General features: G+C 44.9%; 3 protein-coding genes across 5 annotated transcripts; 2 read left to right on the plus strand and 1 right to left on the minus strand.

The window, feature by feature from the left end:
* The first annotated feature begins 1,100 nt into the window (after window positions 1–1,100).
* LOC115404437 (sugar phosphate exchanger 3-like) lies at window positions 1,101–6,858 on the plus strand. 2 transcript variants are annotated; one of them, XM_030113768.1, is made up of 14 exons: window positions 1,101–1,143; window positions 2,544–2,770; window positions 3,682–3,796; window positions 3,971–4,063; window positions 4,196–4,279; window positions 4,389–4,534; window positions 4,648–4,744; window positions 4,828–4,912; window positions 5,027–5,298; window positions 5,386–5,527; window positions 5,639–5,740; window positions 5,822–6,021; window positions 6,099–6,164; window positions 6,279–6,858. In XM_030113768.1, exons 2-14 carry the CDS (start codon window positions 2,694–2,696, stop codon window positions 6,369–6,371), a joined length of 1,572 nt encoding a protein of 523 aa, XP_029969628.1. In that variant the 5' UTR covers window positions 1,101–1,143; window positions 2,544–2,693; the 3' UTR covers window positions 6,372–6,858. The 2 variants fall into 2 exon arrangements, with proteins under 2 accessions (XP_029969628.1, XP_029969629.1); XM_030113769.1 differs by having other exon boundaries at window positions 3,682–3,727.
* A 2,536-nt stretch (window positions 6,859–9,394) lies between these two features.
* Window positions 9,395–13,403, minus strand: LOC115404445 (cyclin-dependent kinase inhibitor 1-like). 2 transcript variants are annotated; one of them, XM_030113781.1, is made up of 3 exons: window positions 13,329–13,403; window positions 10,873–11,367; window positions 9,395–10,781 (listed from the first exon to the last, which is right to left on the minus strand). In XM_030113781.1, the coding sequence occupies exons 2-3, from the start codon at window positions 11,360–11,362 to the stop codon at window positions 10,723–10,725; spliced, it is 549 nt and encodes a 182-aa protein (XP_029969641.1). In that variant the 5' UTR covers window positions 11,363–11,367; window positions 13,329–13,403; the 3' UTR covers window positions 9,395–10,722. The 2 variants fall into 2 exon arrangements, with proteins under 2 accessions (XP_029969641.1, XP_029969639.1); XM_030113779.1 differs by lacking the exon at window positions 13,329–13,403 and adding an exon at window positions 12,822–13,018.
* Window positions 13,404–22,342: 8,939 nt separating this feature from the next.
* LOC115404453 (suppressor APC domain-containing protein 1-like) lies at window positions 22,343–24,975 on the plus strand. Its single transcript, XM_030113792.1, has 4 exons — window positions 22,343–22,536; window positions 23,872–24,042; window positions 24,543–24,698; window positions 24,778–24,975. The coding sequence occupies exons 1-4, from the start codon at window positions 22,438–22,440 to the stop codon at window positions 24,856–24,858; spliced, it is 507 nt and encodes a 168-aa protein (XP_029969652.1). The 5' UTR covers window positions 22,343–22,437; the 3' UTR covers window positions 24,859–24,975.
* Window positions 24,976–25,179: the final 204 nt, after the last annotated feature.

A 25,179-nucleotide genomic window follows, 5' to 3' on the forward strand; every position in this document is an offset into this window, starting at 1 on the left:
CTCTCATACACACACACACACACACAGCTGACTTCAAGATCAAGCTATGACAAAAATGAATGAAAATGCCCTCATACTGAAGAAGACTATTTATATTCCTTTAATGTTTCTTTTCTCTGAAAAGTCTTCATGGGAATTGGTGGCACATGGGATAGTCTGCCTTGTGTTCCATTATTTTCCCTCCAAATCTGTAGTTCATAGGAATTCGCATCACAGATGTCCCTGGGCTGCAGTTGTCCAGACATCTGTGACATTACAGCTCATCTTCTCTGTCCACTGGTTCAGTTTCATAACTTTATCTTACAAAAAAAAAATCTATTTCCAGCTTACAAATAAATTTTTTAAATTTAATGCTAAAAATACACATGAATACCCAGTGGAATCATCTTTTTGCTGTGTGATGTTGCTTTAAATTGTAAATGCATTTAGCATAAAAACTTATTCTTCATACATGGGCACTCAAGTGAACACCATACAAATCTATTTAAAATGATAAAATATGTACACATATCTGTTAAAATGTATGATATTGTAAATAATTATTTTCACAACGTTTTGTTTTTCTGATATTCCTTTTTCTACACATTTTAGCAGAACTTTGAGCCACATTACATCCATGCTTAAGAAATAATACTGTGCATATATCAATTTTACATGAAGTTTTACTTACCAGATTTTTGTGAGAGCAGATAAAAATCAGTCCTTGATGCTGGCAAAGTGTTGCAGTGAAGTCAGTGAGAAAAGTTGCGGCGGACTAGTTTTTAAACTAGGGGGGAAATGTGCTTGCAGCCAATGACTGTTGGCCTTTCAGCCACATATGGCTCTGTGACAGGTGAGAACTGGGCAGCTGTCTCTCAGCGTCACCACCAGCTGTACCAAAAGTCAATGGCAACACTAAAAATTATGTATTGATCACTCCCTGTACCCTCCAAAATGAAGACTACATACTTAAAATGTTATTATACCCCAACGAAATAACTAATAGGGATTTATTATTGATTATAGGCCTTTTTGTGTTGTAGTTCCACTCCTGGCCTGCAGATGGCGGCAGTGCACAGCGGTGTGACGTTCAAGTGTCACAGGAAGTGACAGAAAACTCGCCACTCTGAAAACAAGCAGCAGAAAGCCGATCTGGACTGAAAGGTAAACCCTCTTCTGGTACTATTCCTCCTTCACTGACGCTTCTGTTTCTATATAAACGAGCTGTGTGAAGGTCGTAGCAGTGACAGTGTAGATGTAGGTGCTTTCTGTTCACTCAGTGAGAGACGCAGGTGTGTGCAGACAGAAAGCAGCATGTGTTCCACAATAAACAGCTCAATGCAGGTGTTATAAGCTGTGTAATTAATGAACAGGTGGCCAAAGGCATCATCTTCACTATACAGCTTGTATACTTCAGTCGCAGCAGCTTCTAAATATTACATTTCCTCCAAGCATAAAGGTCTGATTTGTCTGGGAAACAATTAAATTGCTTTTTTCTTTTTTATGACTTGCAGTTTTTATTTCTTCTTTTAAAGATAGAATAAACAAATGCAGCATGTTAACAAACATACAAACCATCTAAATTGTATTTTCAATTGTAACCAAACTGGATTTCAGGATTTCCTGGTTGGTTTAATTCTCATCGAAAGCAACGTTGAGAGTGAAATTGGGTCATAAGATCTAACCAGAAAACACATGACTTTTGATAACATGAAGCATCAATCCCTGCTTAAAGTGAGCCCATCAAATATGTGTTGTTGTTTTTTTGCAGCATGAACCGATTCATGCAATATAAGCAAATGTACAAATCTGCTGGAAGAAAACCACACAGCTGTTTTGCTTTTGCTCCACTTCCATATAGAACATGAGCTATTACAAGACGCTCAGGATGTCCTCTCCAGAAGTCTTAAGTCAGTTGTCTGCCTCTCAGAATTATTATGCACAAATAAGTGTTATTTGATTATCATTTGAATGAGCAAAAGCAGTTTGACTTGTCATTTCAGCATGGTTTCAGCTGCTGAATACCTAAATCAGCCATTAGAGCAGATGCCCTCAGGTGGTAAGAAAGAGACTAACCTTTATTTTAAGACTGCTGGGTAAACAACACGAAGCACATTCAGGTGGGGGAGGTGGGATAACTGTTGAGGTAGTCAGCTTACACTGGGACCATTGATGCCTTGTTCGGGGCTGCATAAGATCTCCCATTCAGACCAGGTGCGAGCATTCAGAGTGAGCTTTCATTTAACATGACACAGAACAGGCCCAGTATCACTTTGACAAAACAAATACGGCTGACGAAATGTGTGTTTGCTCATATGATAGGACTGGGCGATATGGCCTCAGATCAATATGGCGACTTATTGAGCAGTTCACCTCGATCTTGAGAGAAAAACAATGATTTAAGAAATGCGGTGGTTTAATAAAGTAACTTGTATTTTTCACAGAGTGATATTTTGTCTACTGCTTCTCAAACAAGCAAACAAAAACAATCATTTTCCACCAGTAAAAGAAACTTGAAGCGAAAAAGTGAAAAATTCTGCAATTATTGATTCTTTCCCCTGCAGGCACACCTCTGCTCCTCTCGCCATGTCTTTGCCCCGTCTGCTGTAGTGGAGGACTGTATCTGATCCCTCCTCCCTCCCTGGAAGACCTCCTTCCTCCTCCTCCTCCTCCTCCTCCACCTCTCCCTCCTCCACCCTCCAGCCGCCCCTGTGATGCCTCCCTCATGCTGTGGCTGTCTGTCACAGTACACCCACCATCATCTGGTTGTCTTCCTCCTCACCTTCTTTAGGTAAACTCAGTCACCCTCCCAAAAGGCTTCTGCTTTAAGATCCCCAAAGCTCTGCTGGTAGTTTACTCAACTCGAAACCTCAAACATTTGACCTGGTTATGCCACATGTTACAACATAGGAAAAAAATATTTGATTTATATGCTTGTTTGAAATGATTTTACAATCAAACCTTGTGTGAAATTCAATGTAATCTTGTGGAGTGAAGTGTTGACGGTACGTGTCCTTTTTCCTCATCCTGCTTCACACTCGTAAAGTTAATCTTTAATGCTTGTAGCCGCGGTATCAACAGCTTGTGGCTGTGCCAGCATGTCACGGCGGGCGTTATCAGTGGCGTCTGCAAGATTTGGTGACACAGTGAACTGCTTTCGTGTACGGGAGATTTTTTTTTCTTTCTCGCAGCAGCGCTTTGTGAAGAACGTGCCTTTTGCAGGCTGAACGATAGAGCAGAGTGTGTGGGTTACAAAATTAACCTAATTTATCCCTAACTTTTTTTCTGAAAATTACCTTTTTTTTTTTTTTTTTTAAATTCAGGAAAGAACTCACTTATTTCTGTTGTGTTAATGTAAAAGAGAGAGAACGCTAGCCAGTCAATAATTATTGGTTCCAGTTAGATATAAATATGTAATTTTATAGGCGGCGTGACCTTTGATTTCTGTTGAAATTGTTTTGTTCAGCCTGTGAAATATTAACAGAATTATGCATTTTGTCTTTTCTGACATGTTATTCTTGTGACAAATATTGTTAAAATGTACTACGGTACAGACTGCATTTCATTTTTCACTCTTGTGTTTTAGTTTTTAACATTTCTTTCTTGATTTCTTCGTTTTTTTTTGTTTTTTTGTTGTTGATGCGACGCCACGTTCAGCCTCCTTGCCTCCCTCCTGACTGAAGCTCTCCTCTGTGTCTCCAGCTATGTGCTGCTGCATGCGTCCAGGAAGACGTTCAGCAACGTGAAAGTGAGCATCTCCGCTCAGTGGACGCCGTCCTTGCAGAATGAGAGCGCGGCCGCCTTCTCCCCCAGCGAGGTGCCGGTCCGAGACATTAGTTTTTCTTCCACTGGGAAGAAAATATGCTTTGTTTGTTTATTGCTGCTTCATATATATTCTTCAATCGCAATTTAACTCAGGGTTCTTTCTATTTATAGTATTAAGGCTGTTTATGAAATGTATACAACAATTTTTTTTCCCGCATTGTCGCAGACATGGGAGGACAACCGTCTGTTTGCAGACGAGAAGCAGGCCACGCTGTTTCTGGGAGCGCTGGACTCCATCTTCCTCTTCTCGTACGCTGTGGTGAGCACGATTCAGAAGAATCAGATGTGAAAATACAAAACAATTTTTTTTGACACCTGGAAACAGAATGTGAAACTTTAACCAACTGGCCTCCCTGATTGTCTGTGATTGGTGTCTGATTTGTCCTGACAGGGTCTGTATCTCAGCGGCGTGATCGGGGATCGATTCAATCTGCGATACGTCCTCTGCGTCGGCCTGTGTGGCTCCGCTGCCGTGGTGCGTACACAGCGGAGGGCTACCCACATGTCTGTGTTGGGATTTCATGCTGCAGTGTGATTGTATCGTGTGTGTGTGTGTGTGTGTGTGTGTTTCTCCGCTCCTGCAGGAGTTTGTGTTCGGCACGCTGACCGAATGGCTCCAGCTCTACAACGTCTACCTGTACTGCGTGCTGTGGGTGCTGAACGGGCTGCTGCAGTCCGCCGTCTGGCCCTGCGTGGTGGCCGTCATGGGCAACTGGTTCGGGAAGACCGGGTGAGCGCGTGCACGGATATGTCCAGCCCGGAAAGGTTTCCTGATCCACACCCACAAAGAAAAACCCAAATGACTCACACACTGACACTTACTCACCATGAGTGTATCCCCAGGCGTGGCTTTGTGTTCGGCCTGTGGAGCGCTTGTGCCTCCGTTGGAAACATCCTGGGTGCTTTCCTGGCTTCTAGCGTGCTCAAGTATGGATATGAGGTCAGAAACACACACACACACAGACTTTATTGATACATTCCAGCAGCAGCTGCTTGCTCATGTGTGACCTTTGCTGTGTGCAGTATGCCTTCCTGGTGACCTCCGTGGTGCAGTTCGCTGGTGGGGTGGTGGTGTTCTTCGGCCTCCTCACTTCCCCCAAAGAAGTTGGTGAGGAGTTTGCTTTGGAACGAGGAGCGATCGTTGCGTGGATTCCGGTGCAGACGCCGGCTTCGTCCTGTGTAACGAATACGTCCCGATGTTCAGTGAATGTTTGCGTTTCAGGTTTGAGCCTGGAGTCGGAGACGGGACTCAGCCCGGTGGAGACGGACACCGACAGCCGCAAGCCTCTGATGAGTGACGAGGAGGAGGAGGAGGAGGAGGAAGAGAGGGGGAGGGAGAGGGTGGAGGAGGAGGAAGCAGAGGAGGAGGAGGATGACGAGGTGGAGTCGTGTGAGAGGAGAGAGCAGCCCGGTCAGCAGCAGGATGAACCTGAGGCCCAGTCTCCACGAGCCATCAGCTTCTGTCAGGCTTTCTGCCTGCCGGGAGTCCTGCCTGTGAGTCTGAACGACAAATGATCAGTTTTCTCCACGTTTCTTCAGAGATATCGAATCCTGACACCGTCCTCTCTTGGCTTTGTGCAGTACTCCCTGGCTTATGCCTGCCTGAAACTGGTCAATTACTCCTTCTTCTTCTGGCTCCCGTTTTACCTGAGCAACAACTACAAGTGGAAGGAAGCGGAAGCCGACAGACTGTCTGTGTGGTACGATGTTGGAGGGATCATCGGTGAGCGGCAGGATGTTTTTCACCCCAAACGTTTTTTGTGCTTTCTTACCTTTGTAGATTTCATCCTTGCTTTGTCCCCATGGTGTGTTGTGTGTTGTTTGTTCCCGTCAGGAGGAACGGTCCAGGGCCTGGTGTCGGACTTCATGGGGAAGCGGGCCCCCGTCCTGGCCTTCAGCCTGGTGCTGGCTATGGGAGCTCTGGTGGGATACAGCCGTGAGTTCAGACCTTATATGTTCCCTTACAGCAGATACCAGCTGAGATGAATCGAACCAAACTGGGGATGTCATCCGTCAGGATCACCGGACGATCAGGTGATCAACGCCGTGCTCTTGGCCACCACCGGCTTTTTCATCGGCGGCCCCTCCAACATGATCAGCTCGGCCATATCGGCTGACCTGGGGCGCCAGGAGGCCCTGAGGGGCAGCCAGGAGGCTCTGGCCACCGTCACCGGCATCGTGGACGGAACGGGAAGCATCGGAGCGGCCGGAGGACAGGTAAGCTCCAGAAACGCCGACGACGATCTCGCTGCGAATCCAACCTAACCGGCGCTCTGATCTCCGCCGCCGTGCAGTACCTGGTGTCTCTGATCGAGAGCAAGCTGGGCTGGATGAGCGTGTTTTACTTCTTCATCGTCATGGTGAGCTGTTCGATTAAAAGCTGTTAAAAATAAGACTGCGATGTAAAGCAAAGCCTGTCAGACCGCCGCGATTCTCTTCACCTGTCTCTCTCTCTCTCTCTCTCTCTGTGGCAGACCGGCGGCAGTGTGGCGTTCATCTCCCCGCTGCTCTTCAAAGAGCTGCGCGCCATGTGGAGGGAGCGGCGAGCCCTGCGGCGCCAGCTCTGAGCCGGCCGGCCGGCGATGGTGCAGCAGGTCTGCTCAGATTCACCTGCTCAGGTGATTTTTAGCGGCGTAGAAAAGACGCGGGATGCAGCTGATCTGCGATCCTTCTCCTGTAAATAGTTTCAGATGTCGGGTAGAAGTGCCTGACTTGACAAAAAAAAAAGAAAATATATAGAGTTTGTGAATCACAGAATGTACCACTGTATATATTTTAGGCTTTTAAAGGATGTGAATACTTCACTTTTTACATGTGGATGTTTTTGAGTTTTTAAGGTCAAACTCGTTTGGATCACGCTCCTGGAAACTGTTTCCGGAGCCGAAACGCTTAAAACTGTGATTGTATTCTTGAAAATCAGCAGCTGTGGATATTTATCATGTCTTTACGTAAGAAGTGTTGCACTGTCGGGTTCTCACGGGGAGTGTGGTGAATCGCTCTCATGGGTCGGGGACTTTTCACTTCACTGCCGTTTCATGTGTTTTCTACACACTTTAAATCAAAAAATGAAAAATTGTATTCAGGTTCAGGGGCTGCGCTCTGAAGCCCTCACGAGCTTGGGAAAGGTCACTCGATTGTGCACATACTCGTCATTCCACTTTTCTGCCAGGATGTTTACAGCCGAAGTCTTTAGCAGCTTGAATCTACACACAGCGGCAGAAACGCGCGATGAAAAGTCTGCTTCTGTGGTTCTGACAACATTTTAGTTTACAGCAGTTTCTTATCTATATCTGCCTTCTGACGATGGCGAAGAGGTCTACTGTAAATCCTCATGGATTTATTAGGTTTTAAATGCCACTGAAGTGTAAGTGTGGGTCTTTTTAGGCCGTCCGGTGATGTGAACAAGGTGGACGAATGACCACAAAACAGTTCTGGATTCATTTCCTGACGCGTTGCTTAATTTAAAAAAAAGAAGAAAACGATTGTATTAGTTTTAGTTTACATTATGCATGTATTATTGTGTAAAATAGAAAAGCTTTATCGTTTCCTGTCACCGGTCATTGGTTTGAGATGAGGTCAGATTTCGGACTTTGATCGTCCTTCGCCTCCGAATCTGATCGAATGTAAACTGAAACATGTAGAATGTGCAAACTCAGTCTGTGGAGCATTTTTAACTTTATTTTATTTCTATTTATGTCTTCATTTTAGCCTGTGTAAATGCATTTTTTTCTTTATTTTGGAATAAATTCAGATTGCATTTACGTTGCTGTTCTTTCTCTCTGCCATGGGAAAAGCCCTTGTCGACTTATTGCCACCAGGGGGCGCTGCAATGCAGTATTCCGCTTTACCTCCAGCCTTTTGTTTGTTAAACTTAAACCACAACGCAGAAAGAACTTCAAACCACACATTTGTTGCTTATATCAATATATCATCAGGTCTTTTTTTTTGTTTTATTAATTCGAGCACTCGATGTGACAATATGTAAGGCAACAGTGCACCAGCAATGGAATCTCTTGACATTTTCTATGCAAATAATGCTGAAACAAAAATGATATGGATCAGACCTCGTACACTCACACATCTAACATGGTGCAAGGGTACATAAACCAGTATTAAATTATGATAAAAAAAAATTACCACATGATATACAGATATACATTCATGCATATACAAAGTTGAAAAAAGTCCACCTTGATACAGCCGCGGCAGATGAATTAAGAAGGGAAACTCCAGCGTGAGCTGGAGATTTTCCTGCCTTTTTCTGTTCCTCAAGATTCGAGGAAAGTTTGACAAAAGCTACACACAAGCTGAAGGAAACCAAGAAAAAAATGAGAAACCCTGTGCACAAAAAAAAAGGTTGAATGATCCTTGATTTGTAGTTTTTTTGTTTTGTTTTTTAAGATTTCCTTAAAAAAATAGGTATTTGTCAACAATGTTTGAAGTAGTGCAAAGATATTTCAGATATAATACAATTAGTTGTTGCAAAAACCAGGGAGTAAAAAATTATTTCCCTTCATAGACAAAAAAAAAAAAAAAAGAAAATAAGTTAATATAGACTTTGAGAAGATAGATGCATACAGTCTCTTACACACAAACACTGATAGCTGACAAACAGACACAAGCAGTCTCGACAAATTGTGTGCCATTTTTACATCTGTGGAGAGTTGTGAGAGAAAAAAAAAAAACCAACGTGATGACAAACAACTGCTGATTTTTCACACAGCCCGAGGCGGCCGCTTCATAAAAGAGGGACGGAGAGAGAGAGAGAGAGAGACGTTCAAGGGGGCAGACAAAAGCCCGTCTGAATCACAGACCACTCGTCTGGCCAGGAAAAACCCTTTGATCCAGACGCTCCATCGTGAAGCTTCTCTGGTAAAACTCTGCCCTCCCGCCCCCCACCCCCCCTCCTCGCCCCCAGACTCTTATTTCTGTCTATTCTGGGAAAGCTGTTGAAGCACAGTGAGGCCACAGGAGCCTGGGAGGGACGACAAAGGGCCGGCTCTCCCTCCCCTGGCGGGACCGGAGTTTCCTCCGAGCGGCGCAGGGCCCCCGCTCCGACACACTGACTCTTTTACCTGATGTGAAACTCGACACGAGACAAATAACCTCAACAGCTTCTACCACAACACAGCGATCACTCCCCCCCTCCCTCCAATGTGTCTCTCGGTCTCTCTTTTATGTAAACAACCTTTTTCTGTTTCAATCTGATCATGAAATGAGGTAGTAAGACTGAACAAATCCATGTTATGGCTTTTTATCCACTGACAGTTGATTGTAAATCATTATCTAAAGATGTGCTGCAGATAAATCATGAAGTTACCGAACATTTACTAACTTACTGAGTCTTGCAATGCAGGTTTTCACCACAAGGTGGCGCGTTGAGTCACTTTAAGAAGTTTCTAGTCTAAATTGCCCCAGTTTTGATTGGCCAAATTAATGTCAGAGCATCTGTTTCGGGATGCTGGTTCAATTCCTGATGTCATTTAAAAAAAAAAAAGGTGTTAAAGTGACTCAATGCTGCCCCCAGTGGTCAAAATTAGAATGACTTAATAACTTAACAATTTACAGCACCTCTTTAAATACTGATTCATTTTTTTTTTTTTTTACAGATCAGCAATTAAAAAAAAAGGTTTCTAACCGAATGGCACAATTTTTTTTTTTTTTTTTAGTTCAGCTGCCACTTTTATAGCAAACACACAAACACTTAGAAAACTGCATGGCGACAGAAAACATGGCACAGTTCCACTCTTCACAAAAAAATACAAAAAAAAAAAAACAGATAAAAGTAGAACCAAAAGTTTTGAATCCTCTGAGCTGCAGCACACGCAGTGATTAAACGCTACATTCCCTTCATGAAGAGAAGAGGCGTATTTAAAACCTACACAGCGGGCGTCGCATGAAGACAAGAGAAGAGAAATGCTACATAACTGAATGCATAAAGCAAGATTTTTACAACCCCATTACGCAGATGATACAAAGCAAAAAAGTAAAATATAGTTGGTAAGTTGTTTGTTTCTTGTTTGCTGTGTTTTGATGGTGTAGAATATGTACGGCCTACATTTTGGTGGCAACGATGGGAGTGTTTCTTTGCCACAAGGCCTCATTCAGGGGCGATGGCATCTTTTTATCTCGCTTTATACTAAATCCCCCCCCCCCCACAATTTTTTGCTTCATTTTGACGACGATCTCGCATCGTGACGAATAAATAAATAGCAATATACGAAACATTGTTTTTCAGTTTTTCCAGAATTGAAAGTCGCTTTTGTACAGGCGCGGCCATCTCACCTCAGGAACCAAACTTCCTCTGCTGACCTCTGACCCGGAGGTAATTACTGTCGCGCTGCCGAAATTTTCGACCCCAGGCGAGGTTTTGACCCCCGGCTCAACTCGGGCCGTCGGAGCCGCGGGGGCGGGACTGGCGGCGATGCTGCGCTGCGTGGCTCCAGGAATAGTAACAACGTCTAATCAAAACCTCTTCTGACTTGTGGCAAGAGGGAGAAACAGGTCAAGGACTGAGGTCGAATACTGTTCGAGGCCCGTTGTGAAGCAAATTAACCTCTTCGAACTGGAGCCCATTATGTGTTCTGTCCTGAAAAGAGTGCATTCATTAAAGATTTCACAGTGTAGTCGGAAGCCGAGTAAAACGCCGTATAGAGTTTACAGTATATATAGTATTTATAACTATCCGCAAAAAACCGTCTCTGCATTGTGAGCTCGATTATCCTGGAAGGTGGAAGCTTCACTTTGGTGGAAACTAAAGGAAGTGTTTTGAGCCCACACACACATGTGTGTGTGTGTGTGTGTGAGCTTGTGGCAGTCACTTACAAATTGCTACATATATACATAAGATCTTTATGAGGTGTGTAGAGGGACGTCGACCACTTTGCGATCGTCCACCGGGTCTCGTTGTGCTTTTTTCTACTGTCGAGGGGACGCTTTGTAAATCTGGAGCTTCCTCTTCTTCACTTTGAAGAAATCTGGAGGTATAAAAAAAGGACAGCAGTTAATATGAAGATAAGAATCAGAGGAAATAATTTTCCGCTCGAGGTGTGATTTCTGAAACCTCACCTGTGATGGAGGATTGTCTGCGTTTGCACGGCCGCTGGAGCCGGTAGCACCCCCGTGTGGTCACTTCCAGGTACTCGTCCCCGGAGCCGGACGAGCCGCTGGACCTGGGCGAGCTCTCCCCCGAGGAGGAGGAGGAGGAGGACGACGCCCGCCTCGCCGCCGCCCCGGGCCTCGTCGCCGCCCTCACCATGCAGCTGCGGTAAAACGCCGGCACCTCCTGGCACTTCAGCTCCTCCCACTCGATGGCGGAGCCCTTCCCCGGCACGTCGCTCTGGAAGTCGAAGTTCCAGCGCTTGTTGGCCACCTCCACGCTCATGCAGAGCAGCCGCTGGAAGTCCTGCCGCAGCTGCTGGTGGTCCACCGGCCCGAACAGGTTCCTCCGCACCGGCCCCACCTTCAGCCTCAGGTCCTCGATGCCCCCCAGGCGCGACGTCTCTGAGCCGGACGCCGTGTCTGGTCCTGCTGATGTTGATGTAGAGGCCATCGCCATGTTCCCTATCAGAAAACAAACACAGATAGGGAGAGTCAGAGCGAGGCAGAGGCCTGCGAAGCTTCAACGAGGTGTGATCCACACGCAAACCAGCAATATCTTCACCCACTCGGGCGCCTGTTGGCGTTTTATGTGATCAAACACACATGTGCCGTAACCCGCTGAGTAATTACTGAGCGAGGCAGGTACCTATGGGCTCGCACCAAATAAATCTCAAGCAGCATTCGCTGCTCTGGCAACGTGATGCTCCACCTGCTCTGGTGTCTGCCAGTCAAAGGTCAACGGCAGAGGTCAGCGAGACACATGGAGAAAAGCCCCGGGTCTACGAAACCAATCTTCAAACATGAATTCACCTGAACATTTTTTCAGATGCCTTAAAAAAAAAAAAAAACCCACCAAACTGTGAGGCCAACATCTTCAACAGGAGTGACATCTCAGTAAATCTCAACTTGTTTTCATATGTACAGCCTTGTAGTTTGGAGCGTAACCAGCTTTATGGGTCCTATCAGTCAAAGATCTGCCAGAGGACAGCAATGAAAGACCAGTGAAAGTCAGAATAGAAAGAGAAAAAAAGCCCCTCAGAGGGGGGGGGGGGGCAAGGGGCCCTTTCGGGGCATTGCGCAACTGTTTGACACCTACAATCTAATTAAGGAAGCAACTTTTCTTTTTCCTTTACAAACCAATTCTTACAAAGTTTCTAAACCAACATAATCCACAAATTCAATCTTTTTCTTTCTTTTTTTTTTTCCAAGTACGCACTTTGCTTTTTCTCACTAATAATTACACATTTAACCAGAACAACCTTCATTTCCCAGATGATTTCCACAAGATAATGATGGCCTATTGAAAAAGAAAACCAAAAAAATCGGGTGACCTAAAACCATAACCGCCTTGGTGAAAGTTGTTTGCGTCGAAAGTGAAGTGGGCGCAGCATTTGGGTCAGGTTTCCTCTGTGGTCGGTGTCCCCAAGCACTCAGAAAAATAAAAAAAAAAACCCAAAAAATAAACTATCAAGTCCCTGCAAAATATATAGAATTCAAGAAGCAACATCCACCTCTGCAACAAGTGTGAAAAAGTGAATTAGAATCGCTGAATCGCTGCGGTTTGGAGCTGGTGGCGCAGTTACAGTTACCGGGGATGTGGGTCAATGAGATGCGGCACAGTAACAGCCGCGACTTGTCAAAACACCAACTTTTCACATTATGCACGCAAAAACAACACGATTCCGGGTGAGGGTTGAACTCACAGCCAAAGACTGAACTACCGAACGCGAGTTTAGCGGAAAATAGTGCGTAATTTTACAAAGAAAAAGTAACAGATGTAACTTTTTTTAAAAAAAAAAATCGTAAAATTCTTCAACAAGCTGAAATACATTGAAATTAACATCCGAACGTTTAAAACAGATTACACAAATAATAATAAAAAAAAAGTAAAACATGAATGAGATTGTTTTTCTTACCATCAGCGTCAATGTGTCAAATGCGTTAAAAAAAAAAGTGTGGAGCGTCTGACGCACGCGGCGCGCGCTGGTAGATCCAGTCAGAGAAGTGAGGGTAAAGTTTGTGACAGTCCCGCGGAACCAAACCGTGTCACGTTGAGGGGTTTCAGTAGATAATACCCACGGGTGGGTCGCGCCTGTCCCCTTATCTGCGACTTGTTTGTTGTGGACTGAAGGGAGGAGGAGGAGGAGGAGGAGGAGGAGGAGAGGAGGAGGGGTGAGGGGGACGTCCCACTCGAGAAGTCAGTCACGTTGTGGCCATCAAAACAGTCCTGCTGGAGCGCAGCCAGGAGGTAAATGTCGCTATAGAATAGTGTTAATGCAGCTGCGCTGCACGCAGAGTTGCAAAAACTTACAGGAAAATCTGCGAAAACGCACCAGAATGACGCGTAACGCATTTGCGCATAAAAAAACAACAACAACAAAGTTTTCATGCACCAACGTCCTCAATGCAAACTCTTTCCTTACCGTGTTGGGGTGACGCTGAAAAGCGGTGCTTTCTAGCTCGGCGCGCTCTCCCGCTGCAGACCTGTTGCTCCTGCACACAGCAGCGCCTGAGTGCGGCGCCGCGCCTCCGGAGCGCGCAGAAGTAGGTCAAATATCTTGGCAATGGCCGCCGCTTCCACCGCTTCCTCAAATGTGACACACATTCTCGTGTAGCGCTTGCATCACGTTTTGTTTTGGCACCGTGTTCTGGCCGTCCAGTCACGTTGAGCTGCAACGTGACAGCCCCTCTTTGCCCTCCTCCGCCACATTTTTTTTTTTCCCAACTTAACCACTCTGGGAAAGAAAGTTCTGAATAGTGTTACTGAAAGCAGGGCTTGCTCTAGAAGCTGAGATTTCTGACGAGCTCGTTGTCTTCTGTGGGGCTTGAAAACAAAATGATAGCCTTAAATCAGTTCTTTTTCTTTTAAAATGAAAAAAAACAAACCTATTTTGATTTTCCACCTGCAGGGAAAAGTGCCGTCAAGTGAATTCATCTGGATCTGTTCAACAAAAACAAACTGTTGTGCATTTTTCAGTCCTGAAAAAGTATTTCAGACACATTTGTTCTTGTTCATTTTAACTCTAAATCAGTAGTTTTACTAGACCAGGGGGTAAAGGACAAAAAATATAAAATGTGCAAGCATAAACCAGTATAAAAATCAATTTACATGAAAACATATATAAGAATTAATGCTGATCACCAGCCTCTGAAGAGTTATGCATTCATGTATAATCCAGTTTACAGTGACAACAATATTTTGCCATGAAGAACATTTGGAAGTTTGGCATTTAGTCATTATAAAAAAAGTCATCAAATATCTTTTACTGTTGGCCTTTTATATATGAATATGTCAATATATTTCCAACAGTTAAGTTAAATATTTAAATGGGACTTTTCCTGTTTTCACACACAGATTGATTAGTAACCTATATTAATGTTACTTCATAAAAAGGAGAAATCTGAGCAGAGGTGGAAAGAATATTGAAAAAGTAGTTTAGTAGATAAAATGTACTATGTTTAAATGACATTTCTCCGAAAAAAAATGTTACTGTAGATACATATGACACTGTAACAGTTGGTTTTGGAAATATTTTTTCCCCTGGTATTGAAATGACCTTTTTCGTTCTGACTTCTTTTGCCCTTCTGACACCTGTTACGTCACGCGCGTCTTCTTCTCCTCGGCCTTTATGAAACGCTGCAGGTTCTCCTTCTCTGTTGTAATTGAGAAAACGATCCTCACGTTTCCTATTCTTCCCCAGACGGTTGCAGGAGGATCAATACGTGTAGAGAAACCTGGCAGCGCTGTTCCAGTGAAGTCATCTGAGAGGCCTGCTGCCTCGGTGACGCCCCTCACTCAGTCACGAAGGTTATTCCAGGATTCTAACACACGTTTGGATTATTTTTACTCCATTAACTGTGGACTGTCTCATGAGCGTCATGTTTTCCTACCTCGAACGCCCAACCCTGCTGGACTTTATAACGTTAAGGCAGGTGACGGCGGTGGAGCGGCGGTCACTGTGTCTGCGCGGTGTGGGACGGATTAATCATGTCATCTCTGTGGAATGTTGTCCTGGTTGGAAAATCCTTGTTTCACATGAGGGCTGCTCTGCAATAGTTCAGCAGAAGAATCAAAACAAACACAACTCCCTCGAAGTGCCGAATTCCCAGAAATCCACGTTGAGGCTTATTTCAGTAAGAAAAAAGTTTAGCATCTCTTTTTTCGCATTTTTTTTTTTTATTTTTATCCACATTAATTCTTTCTGAATGGTTTGTTTAGACTGTAGGCCAAAGCCATTCCATAATAATCGTTCATTGTATTCGTGCACCTTCATTCTGACACATAATAGTCAATTACTGTGCCCCAGTTTGCCGATGACCCACTAATCTGTGTGTCAAGTGGGATTCATATTTAGGTTTCAGCAGCATGATCCCGTCACTGTTTTGTCGGCTCTGAGCTGTATTTACACTCGGTTTATTGTCCCACCTTAAATTCTTAATCCTCCTCTTGTTGTCTACAGTGTTGTGTGTGTTTGGGGATGCACACACCCTCCCGTCTTTGCATTAATCCCGGGCCGTGTGGTGCAGTGGGATATGCAGCCATTAAGCCCATTGTTGCTCCTCCGCGGTCGGCGCTGCAAAACAACAGTCACTCATAGTACACTGACTTGGGTCAGGAGACCGGGAGCAACGACAAGAAGGCCGATTCTTCTCTTTTCATTCAAATGATTTACTGCAAGAACAGGAGAACAAAGAACACAGAGGAGAGTCTGTCATCATGACTCCAGGGTCTGGTATTAATCAGGTGGAAGTAATCCTCAGTGTGACGGAGGAAGACCTTTGACAAATGAAATATATCACCAATTAAGTCCCTTAAGATCAACTATCGCTTAGTTTGTGAGAGTTTCAAATGTAAATACAGTCTATATGAAATCACCAGGAAGTATACTCCCTTGTCTTTACATATTATCAAATTAATAATCAGAATTTGTAATGAAAGATTTAGTCTGATATTCTAGATGTTGTCTATCTATCCATTTTAACGCAGTCATATTAACTCCAGTCCTCCATGGCCAAGCTGGATAAAGCTGTATAGAAGAAATATTTGTGAATAGTGGGTTTAACAACCTGAACATGTGCATAAATTCACAATCAGTTTTAAAAAGCACATCAAGACTGTCATCATGTGTCATGTCTTCTCAATAGGACGTCAGTTTTCATCCATTCATTTTCGTTTTTGAATAGAGCAGAAAATAGTATATTTCTTCATCTTCCGCGTTTCCATTTGTTATGCAATTTGAGAATTTGGTGTCTCTCTGGGTGAGACGGAGGCTGCAGAGGGCTGCGGTTGAGAGGTCACAGATCAAACCGCCACCTCCACACTGAACTTTTCATGCGTAGAAAAGTACAGCGAGTACTGTACTGATACGCCGGTTTCATTTCAGCAGGATGTTCATGGTGGAGGAGAAGCCGTGATGGGGGTGGGGGGGGGCTGAACAGAGGAAGTTGTTGGTTCACAGGTGCAGCTTTTGCCAGAGGGGGTGTTCCACATCCTTTAGACTTCTGCTTACCGAAGCAAATACTGAGAAGAGGCTCGCCACAGACAAGACGCTGCTCACTTCAATCAAGATTTCCAGACATACACGAGAAACAACAAGAAAATTGGCAAAAAAAAAAAAAAAAGTTTAGTGTAGAAATGAACGGCATATAAGCAACATCTAATGTTACAAACACTTTTATCGTATGCACGTGCAGGGCTTCGCTTTGCTGAAAGAAAATCTTCACACGAACACATGCAGTGATAAAGATCGGCTGTGCAGCAGTAAATAAACTCTGCTGCTGCAGAAACTGAATTATCACAGTGGATTTCATGAAAAAAGTCAATGCACGTTTCCACATGTGTTGCAGCAGCCTCTGGCTGGTGTAGTGGTTGGCTCTTGGCTCACAGTGAGAGGATCCCAGGTTAGAGTCCAAGGTCAGTGCTTTTCTGTGTGGAGTTTGCATCTTGCTGTTCCTTTGTAGTCCAACTTTTAACAATCCATGCTTGTGAAGTAAATTGGAAACCCGTTTTGACTGTAGTTACAGCGTTAGATGCGGAGTTTCATCATGCATAATCCTAAATATAGGCTCATACAGGAGTTCTCACCCATTTGTGTCAATCGTTTGACCTACAAATCAAGTGTGTCAGGGTTTTTTTTATACTTCGAGTTGAGGGGGTGCATGCGGAGGATTGAAAAAAGAAAAAAAAAGAAAAAAAAGGAGTCAGCAATTGCAAAACTGCTTATGTAAATGGGAGGAGTTTCCATGGGAGTGTTCACCCAGCTGTGGAGGCCGCAGGCGGAGCTGTGGAGGGAGGGCGTAGGAATGGGCCGCACTCTTAATTTCATATGTGCATATGCTGGAATCTGCATGTGTGTGTGTGTGTGTGTGTGTGTGTGTGTCTGTGTCAAAATTTGGGGCTCAAGGAGAGCGAGGCAGCTTGCTGGCAGCTGGATATCGTCGGGGGGTTTGCCTGGGGGTGAACGGGTTCACCATGAAATGTGCCCAAGGAGACCCTGACTCACACTGTTTGTTTTTGTGGGGGGGGGGGGGTCCTGAGAGGCTAGCCGAAGCGGGGGGTTGCTGGTGTGAGGACTGAGGATGGGTGGGGGGCTTTCAGATTTACTTTCCCTCTGTATTGGTTCTCTGAGGCTTGCCTCGTGCGTTTCTCTCTGCACTTGAGGTGCTCCGTGCTTTTTCCAGCGCCGCGTCTCACTCTGGAGTGATAGCATCTTGCTCTCTGAAATAATGTTTTTGCAGTTTGTGGGCGTGGGGAGAGGGAGGAGGAGCGTGGAGGGTGGGTGGGGGGGGCTGAAGGGGCGGAGCGAGGCGGGTGTAAATCGATCCTTTGTTTTCGTGCCTGCATATGTGTCTGAGCCGGACTTGTTTTGGTCCCACTCAGATAACTTTGCCTCAATGTCAAAAGTGGAGGTGGAGTCACCGCAACACAATGTAAAGCATGATGGGAAAAAAAAAAAAACATACATGGAACTTGCTTTCCATTGTAAACCTGCACGGCCATTTTTTAAGTGTTTTGGTATTAAAACGTAGCTTTTTCCTCTGCCGTTCACAGCCCAGTTGTGGTTGTTGTGTGTTTCTCGTCCCTGCAGCTGAGTGAAAAAGCCGGCGCGCTCCAGCTGATGTGTTTTGCCCCTTATCTACATCTGGGGGAACATCTGGTTTCCATCTGGCCCCGGCCGGGTCGGATCGGCCTTGTGCGTGAGCGTGACAATGCACGGGAGAGACAAAGAGAAGTGGAGGGCACGGAATGTGTTTGTGAGTTTGAATGAGTGTGTGTGACCGGCCGGCCGAGGGGACGAACGAACCAACGCCGAGCCAGCAAAGGAGAGACCTGGACAGCCACCGTCGCCTGTGAATTCTCTGATTAATCTGGGCGTTGGACGTACTGTTGGACCACTTTAACACCTGCGTCTGTCAGTGACGGAATCAAAGCAGCCGGCTTTAACAAACACGTCTTTTTTTGTCCAGTTTTCTTGGATTTATGTCTCAATTCAGGGTGAAGGAGAAGAAGAAAGTTGTCGGTGGAAAAGGCCGAGCGGCCAAACAGCTCAACAGCTGATTTCATACACTGATATGCATGTCGCTAAATTGTGAGAGCGAGAGCCAGATGTTAGGACGAGTCTTTGAAAGGAAGGAGAGAGAGCGGATGGAGGAGAGGAGGAGGAGGAGGAGGAGGAGGAGGAGGAGGAGGAGGAGGAGGCCTCTGAGCGTTCAGGGGGAGATTTCTAGGAATTCTGTGTCGGGGCACATGGTATAGATGGTAACTGGGCCAGCTCAGCTTGTAGGTGCAAGTTTTTAAGTTTTATGCAGCAGAATATTTCATGAATATACTTTATAAGCCTGTAAAGATGTGCACGAGATTACAAGGAGAACTGAAGCATCGGATCAAAAAGAGAATTAAAAAGTCGGATATTTTTCAGATTTTTGTATCTAAAGATAAAAAGAAAAGAGCACAAGGGAAAATAATTGCTGATTTTTTTTTAAAGCACGTGTTTTTATGATCTGATCTCGATAGCCTACATACGAAGTGTCAGCGCAGAGCATTGAAAAAAGTTATCTTTTTATTGCCCCCAATTTCATCGTCGCATAACAATGCTATCTTATAATGTGAAAAAGACAAAGTCCAGCATTGTGTGTGTGTGTGTGTGCTTGTGTATGTGATCATGCTCCTGTGTGCATGCACTAAGCTTTGAAACCCCCTAAATTTTAGAGCTCAGAACTCAATCAGTTGGTCAATGATTGGACAGAAAATTTCTGAAGTTGCAGAAGTTATTCATTCCTGTTTCACATTTGTATGATTATAAGAGCCTGACTTTTCAGTGTCGGTCCAGCCTGCAAGGTGTGAGTGGAAAATTATTAATCAAATTAAAACTCGTGTACAGAGTGTGTGTTTCATAATGTCCAACTGTAATTCATCCAAGCCATATAGTGCACTGCTTCTTGATAAGGGTGATATTAATTCTTCCCAGAAGGAAAATAATTTCTCACCCCTGCTCCAACATGTCAGGGAAATCATAGTATCGCTCTAATTTTGTGGAGATGCGCAAACACTGCAGCCTGTGTGCCCCAAAGCAAGTCAAATTCTGCCTCGGTTTTATTCATATTAATGGTAAATTCATAAAGTTTCAGTACGGATGGATTAAATCCAACAGGAGATCACTTTCTGTAACTCATCGAGCAATAATATGTCATTTAACTCAAACTAGCCGTTTTGTCTTCACTACTTTGAGTCGGTCAGAAACCGTTTTTTAATTCCTGGTCGGGATGATTATGGAGAGGAGGAGGGGGGATTAGAAATCTGGCTAAGATTCCACACAGTTATGATCTGGAAGAGCGAGCCTGAAGTGACCGCTGCCAAAGTAGGCCGGAGCGCCAGGAGGGAGTGTCCCGGCCTCTTTTCCCGGGAAAAATGTCTCCATTCCGGTTCGCTCTCTTCAGCTCAGCTGCACGGCCCTGAATCTGTTATCTGTGAGGCTCGTTCCACTCCCCGTGCGCCGTATTTAGCTGCTTATATCTGCCCGTCCGCGTGTTATTTCCATGCCGGGCTGTTTTCAGAGCGCTGGTGAAAGCAGTAGTGACAGCGAGAAAGTAAATATCTGTGTGTGAAAGTGCGTATGAGTATGAAAAAGTGAGACAGGAAGCAACTAGGGGCCCAGTCTCAGCCACAAAGTAGTAGGAGTGACTGAAGAGTGAGAGAGAGAGGAACAAACGTCTGCAATGTAAGTGTGTATTTAAAGATACACACATGAAGTGAACCGGCAGCGTCCGGTGTTCTGTATTTCTAAATGTAATGCAGCTTTATGAATATCTTCACGATGTTTGTGAAGATAATTGTGGTAAACTTCCTCCTTTTGGGGCCCCTCATTTTGCAGTTCCTCAAAAAAAAAAAAAAAACAAAACAAAACAAAAAAACAGACTTCATTTATAACTGGGCTTTCCCCAGAGGAGGAAACATGAACATATATGCAGGGTGTAAGTTATTTTTATTCTATTTAATGGATCCTCTCAGATCAACAGAGTGGAAAAAGTCTTTTTTTTTTTTTTTTTTTAAGATGTCCTGAATTAATTGCTCTTTAGTCTTCATGCAGGTGAAAATCACATGTCTGCGATGGGACGGGGGTCATGGGTTCCCTGCAGGCTTCATCAGCTTAATCAGTAGCAGCTTAATTCCCCATTGTGACCCAGGTGCCGTCGTACGGCCTCAAGGCTCATCGTGACCTTTGACTCTGAAGTCACTGCTAAAATACAGTCATTCACGCACAGTGAATATATACATAGATCACGTGTTACTTGGGTTTTGAGACTTTTGATGGGTTGTTTTTCTGGTCATCATTTGGGATGGTGCTTCTGTTTGCTCCTTGTGCGAGAGAACGTCGAAGAATGTCACTGCAGGGAGGTTGAAAATAGCTGACATACTTTTGAAGAAGTCCCACCGGATTAGCTGTTTATTGTTTTGCGCCCCCTGGCGTTTTGTAGCCGCTACAGCTTCACGTTCATCCCTATGAAAAATTACAGCGTTTACAGTAAGTCTGAGTTTCAGCTGCGGTGGACAAACAGCGCCATCTGCTGGTCAACAAGCAGGACTGCAGCTGTAGAGCAGCAGCACACAGCAAAAAACATCTATTTTCTCTATGTTTAGTGGTTTGATTGGAAGTTTATTTCTGTTGGGGCCCAAGCTGAGATTTGTGATGAATCTACTTGGGATTAGAGGTTATCTGCACTGGTATCAGCTGACTATGAGTGAAAGCAGGATGCATCCTGGACACACTCACCTTCGTGCCTCAGCATAAAGACACAAACTGCACAGGGAAAGTCCCCCAAGCCTGATCCGCATCCAAACAGGCGACTCTCCCTCTATGATTTAAGAAAGTGGACATAACGGAAATAGGAAATAAGTGAAAAATGAAAACGTGTGCTTCTGCTACATTAAGTAAAAGCAGTTAATGCAGCTTTATCACTGCAATCCACCAGAGATAGCGAACCCTAAAACACAGACATGTTTTTGGACTTCGGGAGGAAACTGGAGAACCCAGACAATCAGCTTCTTGTCTTTCGGTGGTTATTTTTGTTTATCTGCTGAATTAAAACCCTCCCAACAGTTTAGTCGTGGCCCGCTGTCCTCCTCTGGCCACTAAAAGCCCGTTTGGCCCGAGGCCGCGATGAAAACCATGCGCCAGTGATTTTCTGCTCCGCCATTGACCTGCTGAACAGCCCTGATAGCAGCGACGGCTGAACTGACTCCGCTGCCCGCCCCGGCTCTCAGAACGTACCAGACGCTCCTGTTTTTTTGTTTGTCTCAGCAGCCGCTGCATATTCAGAGCTCCACACCTGCGGCCTGCCGCCGCTCATCCTCACGCCGAGGCTCATTCCAGGGAGCATGTTGGGACTCGATGCACGCCTCACTCTGGGAGGAGTAGTAATTTCATGTCCTCTCTTTTCATTGGCGGCAAACAGGAATGTGACGCTTCCACTCAAGTGGAAGGTTGACGTTATTCCTAGAAAAGTGGAGTACGCTTGTTTTCACACTTAATCCTTCTTTAGAAGCTGAGATTTGGGATACATGAGCAACTTTCCTGCCAGCTGTCATGTTTCTGATCTGAGGACTCACTACGCCTGTTTCCTCTTCAGCAGCCTCCCAACCACAGCTTGATCCTCCCATTTTCCTGAAACATGTTTGTTGTCTTTTTTTCTCTTTATGTTCTCTGATCTCTCACACTGTCAGCTCCTCCTCCTCCTCCCTCTCTCTGTCACTGGATGTCGATTAACCAGTCATGGCAGTGACATGTGGAATTTTTCATTACCTCGCCCCGGGGGCACCCTGCTGTCTGTGCCTGTGTATCGTATTGCCTGTTTTTTTTTTTTTTTCCATCCCTGCCTCCTCTCTCTCTCTCTCTCTCTCTCTCTCTCTCTCTCTCTCTCTGACACACACACACAAACACACACAGTCATTCTCTCTATTATTCTGAGTCAGCCAGCGGTGTTGTTTGTGTGTGGGGTCGCAGTGGCGGCCTGTCAGAGAGCGATCTCCTCCCCATGGCCTGTCACCCCGCCGGCTCTGGCTCCTACACCGTGGTCATCATCCCGCTCAGGAGCAGCCTCCACAGCCTGGACGCGCTCCGCTTCTACCTATGGGTGAGGACCAGGTGGTGTGTTTTGTGCGTGAGGGGCAGCAGGTTGTTTTTCCCTCAGATCTTGATCAGCAGTTTTCAGGATGGGTGTAGTAGGTTTTTCAGATGCATTGTTGCTCCTCTGCCTGTCAAAGTATCACCTGTGTGATGCATTTAAGCCTCGCTCCACTTACATGACCTTTTATACTCTTCTGGAATGTAGTTAAATATGTATTTTTAGTCTTTTCGTGCCAGCATGCCTACAAATTTGAAAAACATTCAATATGAGTTGGTTGTGTGTTTCTAACCCCTTCATAAGGTTTATCAGGGAGTTCAGTTGACTTTGCTGTGCATATAAAAGCTGTTCATCTCAATGTAAATAAAAGCTCTAAAGGAAGAAGGGCTGTAGCGTACTCACAACTGAAATACAAAGAAAAACTGATAGTTTTCAAGAGTATGAGCAAATACAACTACATTCTGAAACTGTTAAACACAGCTATATATATTTTTTTTAGTCACCGAACACATCCCTGATTGTTTCTCAAATACCTGTCTTGCTACTTCTGAATGAATTACCACAATTACCACAGTTCACACACCTGTTGCATAAGTGTTCACATCATAACTCTTGGGCCTTTTGTCATTTTAAAGCTACGCTGTTCGTACTCGACACTCGTGTGGGGATTTTAGTTTCAGAATTATGATATAAAATTTAAAAAAAAGCTTTGATCCTGATCTGATGATCAGTGACAGCATACCAACGCAAAACAAACTCAAGTGAAGTTAATGTTTTTGCCCTTGTTTTCCTCATTTATGTGTTCTCCTTTTCACCGAGCTTTGCCTTTCATGTTCCATGTTATGGTCGCATGACTACAGTCATCCCAGTGATAAATTCCCACATGTCAAGTCCGATCCTCACAGCTTCCTGCTAGGAGCTCGATATAGCCTCGTCCTCCCAGAAACAGTTCCTCATCAACAACGGCTTTATTTTTATTTTCCAGAAAGTCTCAGTTTGATACTCAGATGCGTCATAATTGCCATGATTTTTAGTCCTCCTTTTGTATTGCATTTTAAATTGGATTATATAATATATAAAGTAACATAAAGTGTGTGGCCTGCATGCAGTTTGGGGTTAATGATTCCTTTGTGCTGCCTTTGTTTTAGCGTATTTAGCGTGCATGTAACCCAGCAGAGAGCAGACAAAAGAGCTGAAGGCCTCATGCTGCGAGTCGTTCGGCCCTGCTGGTACACAAAGACTTGGGGCCTCTGGAAGACAACAGGCCGCTCTGCGGCCATCGCGCCGCGCTGCGCCAGGCTGCCGTGCACCTGTAATTTGAAGATCCTGTGCTTCCCGTTGCAGGTTAAGCGTATGAAGGATCTGGAGAGGGAGAAGGACGCCCTGTGGTGCGGCCTGGAGATTCTGGAGAAGGCCCGCTTCTGGTACCTCCAGCGGCTGGACGAGAACCGAGCTCGACAGGACAGCATGGAGAGCAAGAGTGGGGCCGTGTCCTTCCAGGAGGGCGCCGCGGAGGTGAGGGAAGGGACGCTGGCCTTACTGAGAGATGTTTGCATGTTCTCTCTGTGTGTGGATGGGTTTTCTTGGCATTCTGGTTTCCTCCCACAGTCAGTTTTTACTCAAAAATGTACTTGAGTACAAGCAAAATGTTACATGAAAGAGGTTTTTTTTTGTTAGGCATGAGCCAGTTCCAGGATATTATGGTTAACTATTATATAAGATCATTAATAGCAATAACACTGATCATGATTCATCTTGTATTGTAACGTTACAACTGCTCTGATCTTTTCACTATAACTCTTCTTTATGATCCATTGAAGTCAAATCAAGCAGCAAGACAGTTTTAAGAGATAAAGAAGTCTAAATGACAGGTATTTGGTTTGTTTAACTGTAGAAATCAGAAGTATTGTTGTGTATTCACGAGAGATTTGCCTCCACCTGATGAAAGCTCTGCCCGGTGTGTGCCTCGGAGTGTTCGTCACAGAGCCGTGACTGTCCCACCTCTCCGCCTGCAGGCTCGATCATGCCTGCTCAGGTCTCGTATCCAGCGGGCGAACGGTTCCCTGGGCTCAGTTATGTGTGAACCGAACGTCACGAGCAGCAGCGGCCCGTCGCTGCCTGAGGCGGAGGCCGACAGTGACCTCCGCTGGCACAACTCAGTCCTCACCCAGGTAGAGAGAGGATGTGATCCGCATCTCCAAAATACACACGAGGTCGCTTTTTGTTACGCCGTATTTCCTTCTTTAACAGAAAGTGAGCGACAAGAACCGTCGGATCTCCCTCCTCGAGCGGGAAAAAGACGCCCTCCTGAATGAACTGCAGGCCTGTTGACTCCCCGAACGCACATATGCACAATAATGCAGTATATTTCAGTGGACGGCACACAGCTGGAAGCACTCAGCCACTTGTAAATATGTATTTAAGAGATTAAATTGTGTTTTTATTGCATTATTTGCCTGTTTGTGTTATTTCCGTCTTTCGGTTGCAGTTTTTCCTGAGAGGAAAAACTTGACTGACATGTTGAGTCGGTGACAGGTTGATTTCAGAGCCAAACCCTGCTGCTGCTCTGCGCAGTGAAACTGTTTAGATAGAAGGGATTTATTATGCAACACCATGGATGCTTACCTGTATCTGATGGTCCTCTGCAGCAGT

Source organism: Salarias fasciatus, chromosome 17 (assembly GCF_902148845.1).
Source record: "Salarias fasciatus chromosome 17, fSalaFa1.1, whole genome shotgun sequence".
In the NCBI taxonomy this organism is placed as follows: domain Eukaryota; kingdom Metazoa; phylum Chordata; class Actinopteri; order Blenniiformes; family Blenniidae; genus Salarias; species Salarias fasciatus.